This window comes from Seriola aureovittata, chromosome 18, assembly GCF_021018895.1.
Source record: "Seriola aureovittata isolate HTS-2021-v1 ecotype China chromosome 18, ASM2101889v1, whole genome shotgun sequence".
Lineage (NCBI taxonomy): Eukaryota > Metazoa > Chordata > Actinopteri > Carangiformes > Carangidae > Seriola > Seriola aureovittata.
The window spans coordinates 24,903,821-24,917,298 of record NC_079381.1 but is presented as its reverse complement, the minus strand read 5'-3'; the positions used below and the strand labels follow the sequence as shown (position 1 = coordinate 24,917,298).

The 13,478-nt window shown below is 43.7% G+C and overlaps 3 protein-coding genes across 3 annotated transcripts; all 3 read left to right on the top strand.

Moving 5' to 3' along the window:
- Nucleotides 1-745: 745 nt before the first annotated feature.
- LOC130186766 (molybdopterin synthase sulfur carrier subunit) lies at nt 746-2,258 on the top strand. Its single transcript, XM_056404043.1, has 3 exons — nt 746-899; nt 1,642-1,766; nt 2,119-2,258. The coding sequence occupies exons 1-3, from the start codon at nt 888-890 to the stop codon at nt 2,243-2,245; spliced, it is 264 nt and encodes an 87-aa protein (XP_056260018.1). The 5' UTR covers nt 746-887; the 3' UTR covers nt 2,246-2,258.
- Nucleotides 2,259-2,890: 632 nt separating this feature from the next.
- Nucleotides 2,891-3,805, top strand: LOC130186765 (molybdopterin synthase catalytic subunit). The gene is made up of 4 exons (XM_056404042.1): nt 2,891-3,002; nt 3,099-3,255; nt 3,477-3,600; nt 3,683-3,805. The coding sequence occupies exons 1-4, from the start codon at nt 2,891-2,893 to the stop codon at nt 3,776-3,778; spliced, it is 489 nt and encodes a 162-aa protein (XP_056260017.1). The 3' UTR covers nt 3,779-3,805.
- An 861-nt stretch (nt 3,806-4,666) lies between these two features.
- ugcg (UDP-glucose ceramide glucosyltransferase) lies at nt 4,667-13,227 on the top strand. The gene is made up of 10 exons (XM_056404040.1): nt 4,667-5,587; nt 8,568-8,712; nt 9,046-9,148; nt 9,244-9,345; nt 9,439-9,551; nt 9,885-10,063; nt 10,148-10,234; nt 10,422-10,529; nt 10,679-10,757; nt 11,265-13,227. Exons 1-10 carry the CDS (start codon nt 5,490-5,492, stop codon nt 11,433-11,435), a joined length of 1,185 nt encoding a protein of 394 aa, XP_056260015.1. The 5' UTR covers nt 4,667-5,489; the 3' UTR covers nt 11,436-13,227.
- Nucleotides 13,228-13,478: the final 251 nt, after the last annotated feature.

Sequence of the window (13,478 nt, the reverse complement as noted above, 5' to 3'; positions counted from 1 at the left end):
AACAGGAACTGGAGAACAGGAACTACTGTTCTAGGACTCGGAGTCATGCAGCTCCATTCACTGCAGGACTGAGCAGATGAAAGACAACAAAAGTGGAAAGAAAGCAAAAGAGCTGGGAGAAGAGTTCAGGAGGATTATTGAACCAATGAAGAAGAAGCTGGAAGAAATAAAGACCATGTGTGAAAAGTTGGAGGAAAAATCATCTGAAATTCAGGCTGAAAAAACTCTGACAGAGATGAAGGAGTTCGACATGGGGGGAGTGAGTGAAGGAGATTGGTTAAGAGCCTCCATCATCCAGTCAGCTGATCAGACTCAGCTGATCAGACTCAGCTGATCAGACTCAGCTGATCACTGAGGAGATGATGAAGATGAAGAAGAAACTCAGCGAGTTCACAGTGAAGAGACAGTAAATCTACTGTGGTGTGTGTTTGTGTGTGTGTCACCTTACATCATCAATACGATCAATATGTACTGATTGGCCCCTGACAGGTCCATCCCACCACAGCTGATCAGTCAATTAGTTAATTAATTGGATAATTGATTAATTGTTGTGCTAATGTTTGATGCTGTGACAATAAATAAATATCAAATGAAGATGATGTGTTCCAGTTCCACCTTAAATGTACAGATCCTCCTTAAGAGACATGTAAGAGTCTTGATCTTGTGATGACACGTGAAGGTGTGCTGACAGATATTATTGATTTATTGATTGATTGATCACGTCAGAGGAACAGGAAGAATCTGCTGCTCCACACTCTGTCCAGCAGGTGGCGGTAACGCCCCGGGAGCCGGTTTGTCCGCCGCCATTAAAAGCCAGAGAAGAAGTAGGTGACGCTCAGCGGTGGAGTCAGTTCACATTCACCTGTCCGGAAGCACCAGGCTCATTCATGACTGCTCAGGTGAGTTTCAGTGTTTTTACAACCGAGTGTCCGCGTGTCTCTTCCGTTGTTCTCATGATGTGAGCGTGCACGCGCCTGACTCCGTTGACATTTGTCTCAATGAAACACCGATCAGAAGAACCGGACACCGCGTCCGACAGTTACAATGAACTTTAATGACGAGTGACGTCAGCGCCAAATCAAAGCGTCACCTCGTCTCAGTAGATTACATCATCTTTCATCCAGCTGAGAGACAGACATGTCATCCAGATGTTGATCTGTATGACCTGATATCTGTCTGTCATGGCTGCCACATGAAACGCGGCAAACTCCTCGTGACAAGCGCGAGGAGGGAGATTCTGCTGTGACTGACACCCGGTCCTGACCCGAGACTCAGACGGGGTCAGGTTGTTGTTGTTGTTGTTGTTGTTGTGGTTGTGGTTGTGGTTGTTGTTGTTGTTGTTGTTGTTGTTGTTGTTGTTGTTGTTGTTGTTGTTGTTGTGGTTGTGTTGACAGATTATCACCAGTCATGAGGATGTGACCTGATTTGTCAGAGGTCTGATCACTTCTGATCAGGTTGATTGATCATCACTGATACTGTGTGACTGTTATTGTGGAAACTTTAAAAAATCTAAGTTCAAATCACGTTTCAAAATAAAAGTTTAACAGGTTTTCATCTGTTAATGAGATAAAATTACAGGTGTGTGTGTGTGTGTGTGTGTGTGTGTGTGTGTGTGTGTGTGTGTGTGTGTGTTTTCTTCAGGTGTGTGTGTTGTACTTCGCTAAGAGCGTGGAGCTGACCGGAGTGAAGCAGGAAGACATTGTTGCCGTGCCGACACCAATCAGCAGCCGAGACCTCTGGAGTCTGTTGCTACAGCGACACCCGAGGTAACACACACACACACACACACACACACACACACACACACACACACACACACACACACACACACACACACACACACACACACACACATACACACACAATGATTGGCTGTTTACTCCTGATTAGCCAATCAGATAACAGCAGGGACGGGGCCTTGATCCAGGAAACATCAGCACCTGTTCAGAGCTTCTTCCTCTGACTGTGATCGCCACAAACTACCCACAATGCAACAGTGTCTGTAGACTGTAATTACATCAACACTGTGTGTGTGTGTGTGTGTGTCTGTGTGTCTGTGTCTGTGTGTTTGTGTGTGTGTGTGTGTGTGTGTGTTTGTGTGTGTGTGTGTGTGTTCAGACTGTCTGTCCTTCAGGATCAGGTGGTGTTGGCAGTGCGTCAGCATTACGTTGCCATCGGTGACCAGGTAGTAACCCTGGGAGACGGGGACGAGGTGGCCGTGGTGCCGCCGCTCAGCGGAGGATAGAATATAGGAGAGACGGTGAGTGATCGAGTTTCAATTGAAGATCAATACATGTGTCATCACACACACCTGAGCCACAGGTGCAACATCCAATCAGATCAAAGCTTCATCAATAGTTACTTAAATTGATCAGTTTTAAAGTCACTGGAAGAACTGGAAGTTGAGACTGACTGTGGATCAACAGGAAGGAACTGGATGAGATAAAAAACATACATATCCACATATTGTATATGTTGTTTATGTTATTTTATTCAAAGAAAATTCATCATGAAATAGAAAACACTTCAACACTTTCACATTTTAACTTTTCAATTCCCAGAAGTTTCATGAATATTTAGCTGTGCTTTAATTCTGCTGTGTCACATAAATAGATACTTTATTTATCACCGAGGGGAAATTTATGTTAGTAATAATAATAATAATAGTTGATAACAAATAATAAATTATAACAAGCCTGCAGGTTATTCATGTCTTTCTAATGCGTGTTAAAAACCACTGTGGTCTTGTTTATTTGATTCTCCATTCACATCCTCACACATGGAGCCGTCGTCTTCTTCATGACCTGAGAGGCTTTCACTTCATCAACTGTCCCACATGACGAAAAGCTGATTGTCTGAGACAGGTGTGTTTTTTTCTTTTTCTCCAGAAATGTCGGAGGAGCGGAGAGACGTGTTCAAACTGAGCCATGATTGGCTGTCTGTACAGGAAGTGGTGGACGCCGTCAGCAGCACTTCCTGTGGAGCCATTTCAGTTTTTATAGGTTCGAAATAAGATTTGAGTTTATTCACAGGATTCAGATGTTTACATTTAACACTGTGTGTGTGTGTGTGTGTGTGTGTGTGTGTGTGTGTCACAGGTACAACCCGTGAGGACGAGGTGGACGGCAGGAAGGTGATTGGTCTGGAGTACGAGGCGTATGAGCTCATGGCCCAATCAGAGTTTGCCAAACTGTGCGCTGACATCAGAGAGCGCTGGCCGACTGTGACGCACATCTGTGTCCACCACAGGCTGGGGTGAGGCGCTAACTCTAACTTCTAATGCTAACAGTAATTTTAACGCTAACTGCTAGCTTCTTACTACTAATGCTAATGCTAGCTGCTTGCTTCTAGCTTCTACCTACTTTCTACTAATGCTAACATTCACTGCTAGCTGCTAGCTTGTAACTGCTAATGCTAAAGCTAACTGCTTCCTGCTACAAGAGGATGTGTTGTGACCTGTGAACACCATCCCTCAGGTGGGTGAAGGTCGGAGAGGCCAGTGTTGCCATGGCGATCTCATCTCCTCATCGTCACGACGGCCAGCAGGCGATCCAGCACTGCATCGAGCGGCTGAAGGCCAACGTCCCCATCTGGAAGAAGGTAGACGCAGAGAGAGCGAGGTCGTCCTCATTGTTGAAGAGTTAACGTGTTTGATTATTGATCATGTGACTCTCATCAACAGGAAGTGTACGACACACAGGAGTCGAGCTGGAAGGAGAACTCCGAGTGTCCCTGGTCCGCTCCCAGCACAGCTGCTGGAGACAGAGTTTATCAATAAACATTAATAAAAGTCATTGATCTTTGATTGGTTGTGTTGTGTTCAGAGCAGCTCGTGACTCCGTCAATAAACACATGAACACGTAAACCTGGTGCTGAGAAGTGATGACATCATCAGTGGAGGACGATCTGATTAGTCATCGTCAACCTGCAGGTGGAGCTGTGAACACAGGTATTCAGTGTGTCCAGTTTATTAGGAACACCAGCTGAACCTGCTGGGATGCGCCCTCAGGAAGCTTCTACTGTACAGGTGTGTCTACTACTACTGACAACGGACCAATCACTGTGAAGAGACTGGGTCAGTTCATTCATGACATTATGATTATCATGATGTCATCCTTGTCTTCATGGACAGATTATGAGACAGTGGACCTTCAACCTGTCCAGAAACCAGAAAGACTTCAAACAGGGTACCTGGTCTTGGTCCTTGATCCTGGCCTCTAGTTCTGACCCATGGGGTCCCTGGACTCGGTCTCCAGTGGTCTTATGTGGTCTGGTTTCCTGGTGAAGATGAGACTGTCTCTTGTGTCCGTTGTGTCTTCAGAGACCTGGATCAGTTTCATCACGTCACTGTCTGATCAGAAACCTGATTTTCCTCAGCAGCTGTTCCCCTCATCAACCTCTCTATGAGGAAACTGAGACCAGTGACTCACCTGTGTGGGCAGGTAACCAGGTAACCTGTGTGTTTAGATAGAATATTCATTTCCTGAAGGATATGATCTTGTTATAGATGAATCAGTAAAACATGAAGCTGCAGCTAGATTTAATAATATTAATGGTTAAATCTTATATATATTTATATATATATATATATATGTTTTATCTATATAATTATATATATATAGATATATATATATATATACACATATATATAATTTGTGTGTGTGGGAAGACTTAAAATTATATTTAAAGTCTTAAATAAACCACAGACTGATCAACTGCTGCTATTTCCTGTCTTTGTGAAGCCTGAACTTTCATCTTAGTCCTAATCTTTATTTACATTGATAGCAATAATAATCTTCTATTATTGTTGTTATTGTTTATTGTTCGGCACAGTTAAAATCATTTATCATAAATTAAATAAAAGCAAAGTAAAAATATCCAGGAAAATAATAAACAGGAAAATAAACAAACATACTGTGACTGAAAACAATAAAACAGCTGATATTTATAGAAGATAAATTAATTTATTCTTTGACTCTCCATCCGTATTATGTTTATTATGTCATAGTTTTATTCCTCTGTTTGATCTGCACGTGCTCTTTGTGAATAAACTTTACCGGAAACGAACCGTTCAATCGCAAATAAAAGCCCTTATTTTGAAGTTGACAGGAAGTGGTCCTCTCTCCGTTGCAACAGTCTCGTGCTTGCCGCCTCGCCCCCTGTTGGTCAGCTGACCGTCGGCCGGTCTGCTGACAGTCAAACCGCTGAAGCTCGCACCTTGACCCGGACATCAGCATCGCCAGGCCGAGCCCGGTCTTTGTGTCCCCAGTACCGGAGCCCCTGACCGGGATTGGTTTCCTGACGTGCCCCGCTGTCAGCGGGAGACCGGATCGTTGGCCTAAATCAAGCCGAGCTCGGCGCACACAGAGTCAGACTCTCATTCCGCTGCTCCGACTGATCCCGCTCCGAGGCCGGTCAGCTGGTCGACTCTATCCGATCCTCCGTGACCCCCAGCCGGCCCTCAGCCCCGGCGGCCCCCGCTGACCGCCATGGCCCTGCTGGACCTCGCCATGCAGGGACTCGCCGTGTTCGGCTTCATCCTGTTCTTCGTGCTGTGGCTCATGCACTGCATGTCCATCATCTATGTGTGAGTGAACGGCTCCATGAGGCTAACGGCTAGGCTAACGGCTAGCGGAGTGACGCCCCTGTTTCCTGCGTTTATCTCTGGTTGTTATTAACGCGTTTGTCACTTAAGAGTTGAAACATTAAAGCCGTCGTGGTGGAGCTGCTCTGCGGGTGTCTGGATGTGTGACAGCCGGTAAACCTCCGTGTCTAACCGGTTAGCTGTTGGGCGTTTTCCTGGTTAACCGCTAGCCGGTTAGCTCTGCCAGTTAATTCCGTTCACTCGGATCTGTGTAGCTTGCGGGAACTAAAGTAATAATCCTATAATTAATGTAAATGTTTCTTGCGACTCAGATTATAAAGAAACTGAAGTGAAGTTTATTTACAGTATTTACATTATTTTGCTGGTTTACTCGGTTCCGTCACAGGTCGCTAGTTAGCCTGTAAATTTCCTGTTTCCTCTGACGTCGAATGACTTTTTTAAAGCTGATTATTTAACGATGTTGTGGTCAGCGGCCGTTAATCTCTCAAGGTGGATGATAGGAAACGTTTTGTTGTGTCATGAGTCGCTGTTAAATTCGGCATTAATCTCACTCACGTAAAACGAATGAATCCCCCATATTTAAAGGTTTTGCTGAAGCTCAGTTTATAGTCCGTGAAGAGACGGTCATTAAAGCGGATAGTTGTAGGGACTTTGTGGTGGAGGCGGATGTTTTTCCGGCACTGATTCGTTTAGTTTGGGGCAGGTGGAGGTGTTGTGTGTTGTAACGGCGTTTGGTTCAGTGCAGTTGTGTAAAGACAAAGCTGATTGGGCAACACGGGTTTTTCCAGTTGCTGCTGCTCAGTTAGTTCCGTAGGTGTGATTCTGAAAATCCGTTAAAGGGATTTGGAAATAATTGTAAAACCAGATTTTATTTTTTTTTAATGACACCACACTGAACCTCTGAATGCCACATGTTTATAATTGCAATAAATACGACCTGGAAATTCATTTAAAGTTCCTGAAATGTCATTCAATTTGTGAATCCAGCTGTTAGTAGTCGGTCTGTTTATCCGCATCATCATTCATTTACATAAACACACTAAATATCCAGATTGTTAGTCGCTGATTATGTAATTCTCTGTTCATGTAAAAGCTTATGTCAGAAGTATCCAGGACTTTTAAAGACCTTTCAGATCTTTCCAGGGTTACACACTCGATATAATTCCTCTGAGGCCGTTTTGTTTCCGGGCCTTAGGAGAAAGTATTCAAACACTTTCTCCTGCAGATACAGAAACAGAAGAAGACATTAGGGAGTGTGTGGTGTGTTCAGGGTCCACGCTGACTCACTACAGGTGAACTGAACTGAATCACCAGTCTGTTAGAGATCCACTGACTTCATCCCATTTGTCCTTTATTCTGATGAACAGCCACAAACAGTCACACATCCTCTGACATGAGACCGGTGCAGTGCATGATGGGAGCTGATGACATGTCTCTGCGTGTATCCGTTTGAATAATAGTGTTAGGATTCAGCAGATATCACCACACCGAACAGTCTGAGACCAGCTCACAGCTCATTATACTATAATATATTATATATTACATCACATTATATTACATTACATTATCTGACATCATATTTACGTGACATCACACTCATGCATGTGTCAGACTCTTCTCCACGGACCGATGGCGAGGTTCATCACTGCAGTGTCAGGTCAGGACTGACATCTGTTCAGTAAGGTGAAGTGTGAGGTCATCAGGTGAAGAAGAGACAGTCAGTTGTGTTGTCAGTCATCAGTCCTCCCTCAGACACAACCCTCTAACAAATGATTTCTAAATCACCTTTATTCTGAAAAACCAAACCAACAGGACGAACTCCAGTGACCGCAGACTCTCTGTAACATCAGACTCGCAGTGGATCATGTTGTGGCTGTTGTCTGTCCAACATAAAAACCAAAAGGCCACTGATGCACCATGGGAGTTCATTCAGGTATGTGGACTGGTTTCGGACCAGCATGCACCTGGACGGGTCTGTGGTTTTTACCAGAGCAGGAAACATGATCCTTTGTTCCTCTGTCTGCTGCTTGTTTGGTAAACCTCATCTCCCATAATGCATCAGTGATCTTTGATTCTTATGTTGGATTTCAATTAGTGTGAAAGACAAACGGCGTAGAGCAGGTCCCCAGTCCGTCTGTTGTATGTCTGTCTGTTGTCCGTCTGTTGTCTGTCTATTGTCTGTCTGTTGTCCATCGGTTGTCCGTCTGTTGTCTGTCTGTCTGTTGTCCGTCTGTTGTCTGTCTGTCTGTTGTCCGTCTCTTTTCTGTCCGTCTGTTGTCCATCGGTTGTCCGTCTGTTGTCTGTCTGTTGTCTGTCTGTCGGTTGTCCGTCTGTTGTCTGTCTGTCTGTTGTCCATCGGTTGTCCGTCTGTTGTCCGTCTCTTTTCTATCTGTCTGTTGTCCATCGATTGTCCGTCTGTTGTCTGTCTGTTGTCTGTCTGTCGGTTGTCCGTCTGTTGTCTGTCTGTCTGTTGTCCATCGGTTGTCCGTCTGTTGTCCGTCTCTTTTCTATCTGTCTGTTGTCCATCGGTTGTCCGTCTGTTGTCCATCGGTTGTCCGTCTGTTTTCTATCTGTCTGTTGTCCATCGGTTGTCCGTCTGTTGTCCGTCTGTTGTCTGTCTGTCGGTTGTCCGTCTGTTGTCTGTCTGTCGGTTGTCCGTCTGTTGTCTGTCTGTTGTGTGTCTGTCGGTTGTCCGTCTGTTGTCTGTCTATTGTCTGTCTGTTGTCCATCGGTTGTCCGTCTGTCTGTCTGTCTGTTGTCTGTCTGTTGGAGTGTGACTGGGAGTCAAAGTGTGTCGTACTGAAAATGACTGAGGAGGACGAACTGTCTGAAGAACCACAGAAGAAGACACTGGTGTCAGTGTTAATGACAACCTTCAGATGTTGGAGGATAGTTTAATGTGTTCCTGATGATGTGATGGCTCTGACCTCTGACCTTTAACATCTGTCTCTCTGCCTTTCAGGCGTCTCCATCTCCACAAGAAAAGATCAGAGGTCAAACAGTCCTTTGTGCAGCTGGCGGGAGTTTCTTTGCTGAAGCCGCTGAAGGGTGTTGACCCAAACCTGATCTCCAACCTGGAGACCTTCTTCACACTGGATTACCCCAAGGTGACTCTTCACCCCCCCCCCCCCCCGCTAATTACCCAGCACTGTCCACCAACTGCCCCAACAATCATCACATCACTTAGTTTCTTACTGCTGCCATTTTAACTCCCCCAGCTACTGCCCCAAAGACCATCTGCCTATCTCCACCGATCATTTGACCGTGTTGAACTGCCCACCTTACACCCCCTGCCCCTGTTTCCTGCCCCTGACCACCACCCAGCTTTCTCCCACTTGACCCAGAATCCACCTGTGCTCCTCTCTAACGGCGCAGGTGACCTCAGATCCATCAGTTAGCGTGCTGAGGGTTTTTGAGTAACTGAAGCGTTTGTGTTGCAGTATGAGATCCTGCTGTGTGTTCAGGATCAGGACGATCCAGCTGTTGACGTCTGTAAAAAGCTGTTGGGCAAATATCCGAACGTCGACGCTCGACTGTTCATCGGTGAGAAGTTCATACAGTCTTTACTGTGTTATTCCATTTACCTGCTCCTGTCTTTCGTTAGCAGCTAATGTTAGCATGTGTTCTCTGGTTCTCAGGGGGGAAGAAAGTCGGAATCAACCCCAAGATCAACAACCTGATGCCGGGCTACGAAGGAGCCAAGTACGGCCTGGTGTGGATCTGTGATAGCGGCATCAGAGGTTAGCGCTGCCGCTAATTTATTTAGTGACAGTTGACTGTTGGTGATAAGTGCTAATGCTAACTGTGTGTGTGTGTGTGTGTGTGTGTGACAGTGAAACCTGACACCCTGACAGATTTGACCAATCAGATGACAGAGAAGGTGGGATTGGTCCACGGGTTGCCGTATGTTGCCGACCGCCAAGGCTTTGCTGCCACACTGGAGCAAGTAAGGCTAACAAGATAACCCCATGCTAACATGATGAAAACTTTTAGCAACCAAATGCTAATGCTTGTGTCATGGTTAATTGTGTTTATGAATGCTATTTAGCATTAGCTTGTGAAGCTAATATAACACATATTTTCTAGCTGTCCCGTGTTTTTTAGGAGCTTTCATAGCTGTTCATGCTAACGCTGCTATCGATGACTTTTATTTTTTTATTTTTAAACTTATATGCTAATATGCTAAATGTATTGCTACCGTCTCCACCTCAGCTAACATGATGGCAGTAAATGGTTTCCGTGGCTTTTTGGATACTAATGGATGCTAACCTGTGTCCAGGTGTATTTCGGGACGTCCCACCCGCGCTCCTACATCTCAGCCAACGTGACGGGGATAAAGTGTGTGACGGGGATGTCATGTTTGATGAGGAAGGACGTGCTGGATCAGGCCGGCGGATTGGTCGCCTTCGCTCAGTATATCGCTGAAGATTATTTCATGGCTAAAGCTATCGCAGACAGGTTAGCAAGTTAGCATTAGCACCTGGCGGATGTCTCTGCGGTCAGCTGATTTATTCATTGTCTGTTCATTGTCTCTCTCCTCAGAGGCTGGAAGTTTTCCATGGCAACACAGGTGGCACTGCAGAACTCAGGGTCGTATTCCATTGGCCAGTTTCAGTCCCGCATGATCAGGTGACGTCAGAACCCTTTGTCTGATTGGCTGTTTATGTTCTGCCTCAGTCATTAATGTTAAATTTCATTTAATATCAAACATGATTCAGACAGAGTGGAGCTGGAACAGGAAGTGTCTGTAACAACTGCTGATGAATGATCTCTGACTAATCGATAGTTAGATTGATATTGATATTGATTGATACAGGTGGACAAAGCTGAGGATCAACATGCTTCCGGCCACCGTGTTGGAGCCTGTGTCTGAGTGCTTCCTGGCCAGCCTCATCATTGGCTGGGCTGCTCATCATGTGTTCAGGTACACAGCCAATCAGAGGAGCAGGGTGGGATGACACTGTCGCTGGGCAGACATTCAAGTATTTTATTTATTTATCATAAACTCCATATAAAATGTATATGTATTGTGTGTGTGTGTGTGTGTGTGTGTGTGTGTGTGTGTGTGTGTAGGTGGGACATGATGGTCTTCTTCATGTGTCACTGTCTGGCCTGGTTCATATCTGACTACATCCAGCTGACTGGAGTTCAGGTAAACATGTTTTCATTTTACACTTTGATGTTTCAATTAAAATGAGAAAATTAATCTGAATATTTTATTTTATAAACATATTTAATATTTGTGTTTTCATCCTCTTTTTTTCTTTGATGTAAATGTATATAAATCTAAATAAAACATTTATGAAATTCAATTAAAAACAAAACTATGAAATGAATTGAATGAAATTTTAAACACAAAATCAATTTTTATAAATAAAAACTTAAAAGCAAAAAACATGAAATTAAAAAAATAAAACAAATTCTTAAAATCATGAATCATATACACACGCACACACGCACACACGCACACACACACACACACACACACACACACACACACACACACACACACACACACACACTTGGACTGAAGAAGAAAAATGAACCTGGATCTTTAATTAATGTTCAAATGACATAAAAAATGAAAGTGAAGAAGAAATAAGGAGGTTGAATGAAAGTGTTGGTGATTGGTTATTGATCGGTCATCGTCATCCTGCAGGGCGGCCCTCTGTGCTTCTCAAAGCTGGACTTTGCCGTGGCATGGTTCATCAGGGAGTCGATGGCGGTTCAGATCTTCCTGTCAGCTCTCTGGGACCCGACCATCAGCTGGAGAACCGGTCGCTACAGGCTGCGCTGCGGCGGCACTGCAGAGGAGATCCTCGACGTCTAGTTACAACAGCAACTGGTTACACCTTCATCCTCCTCCTCCTCTCCTCCTCCATCATAGGAGGATGGGGGGGGGTTGAGGAAAAAAAGACTGATGTTTATTTGTTTTTGTTTTTTTATGAGAAAAAAACTGAAGTGTGTGTGTGTGTGTGTGTGTGTGTGTGTGTGTGTGTGTGTGTGTGTGTGTTTTTAACTATTTATGTTCCTTTGGTGCTAAAACTTAACGATGCCAGAACAAGCCAATGAGAGCGCAGCAAGAAGAAACTAAAAAAAAAGAATGAAAAAATGGGAGGGAGTGATGCGTCGCCTTGAGTCAGCTGATCTTTGATCAGACGAGAAGAGCAGAAAATTAGAGAGAAAATTAGCCAATGAGGAAGGAGCAGAGGTAATGCTCTCTCCTCATCGGCTGATTCTGTTTTTCTTTGTGTTTGAAGTTTTTTTTTTTTTTTTTTTTTGATAAAACGACATGTGACCTGAAGTCTTTTATTTTGAAATTCATCTGCCTGAGTTTTTACCTGGTGAAATCAGGAAGTGATGTCACCCTCAGATTGACATATTGATTCTGAGGATTATTTAGAATCAATAAAAAAACAGACGACACCTGTTACTGTCAGCAGAACACCTGATCTGTTGGCATGACAACAAACTATCAGTGTTTTAAACTTGAAATAACTTGAGTTGGTCTCAGACGTGATCAAATTAAACTCTGTTCAGTTTTCTGATTAATCCAGAAAAATAAAATAAATTTAGGATCAAGCTCAGAACGAGGATCTGAACATCACAGCTGTTAGAGTGGGGGGGGTCATCTGATAAAAAAACAACAGAAGAAGAAAACAACGTTCACTGAAGATTTAAACGAGACTATATTCATTGAACACAAACAAATACAAACATGTGGTAACATGTAGTTTGACAAAAATACCTCGTAACTGCAGGATCAGTTTTTCTGTTTAACATTTTGAAGAAAAAAAAAGTTCTTTATTTGGTTTTCATGAAATTTGTTATTAAAGTTATTAAAAAACTTTATTCAGTCATAAAGTTTTTACTGTGACGATCAGACAAAGGTCTTTATTTAATCCTGAAGAAATGGAAACCAGTAATTATAATGAATGACTTGTTTGTTTCTTCAGTGAATGAACGTTTGTGTCAATGTGAAAACAAACAAAAAAATGGCCAATGAGATCACAGAATCTTTGACACGTGAATCAAATTCATTTTCTGTTTTGTTGTATTCTTTTGAATTTATTTTTCTTCTTTTGCTTTCTTTGGGGGGAGGTGTGTGTTTGTGTGTGTCTGTGTGTGTGTGTGTGGGGGGGGGTTAAAGAAAAAAAAAGAAGAGTTAACCACGATGCAGCACTGAATGAATTCCAGTATTCTGTGACGTTTCATGGTCGCGACATTTCACGTGAAAAACATCGGACCAAAAGAAAAAACTCGTTTGTTTAAGAAAAAGACAAAAAAAAATTCACATTTCTGAACTTTGTGTTTGTTCCGCAGTTGAACACTGTGTGCGTGCGTGTGTGTGTGTGCGCGTGTGCGTGCGTGTGTGTGTGTGCGCGCGCGTGTGTGCGCGCGTGTGACCACAGGTGTTTTTGTAAAGCCGCATTACTTCACTGTTAACTGTTAGCGTGGCCTCAGGCGGTTTGGTTGATGACCTCAGCTTTGAGTCGGACGAGCCCCTGACCCCGTCGTCCAATCGGATCAGTAGGATTCTTCTGTTTATAGTTGCTGTTTTTTTTAATGAGGATTGTGTCAACAACACAGGAACAATAAAGTTTTATCCTTTCAAACATGAACTTTAATTTGTAGGATTGCTTGTGTGCTGCTTTGTGATTGGCTCAGGACAGACAGTCGACTGGTTGTTGGATTATTTATTTATTCAGTAATTCATGCTACATCCCCCCCCCCCCAACATCATGCGCTGGTTCAATATTTAAAAAATTTCATATAATAATAGTCGCACCTGCTCCCACAATGCACCACAAGTACGTTACATTCGTAAACATTCAGGTATAAAAACGTGGAGGAAGCAGCTCAACAGTTTCTC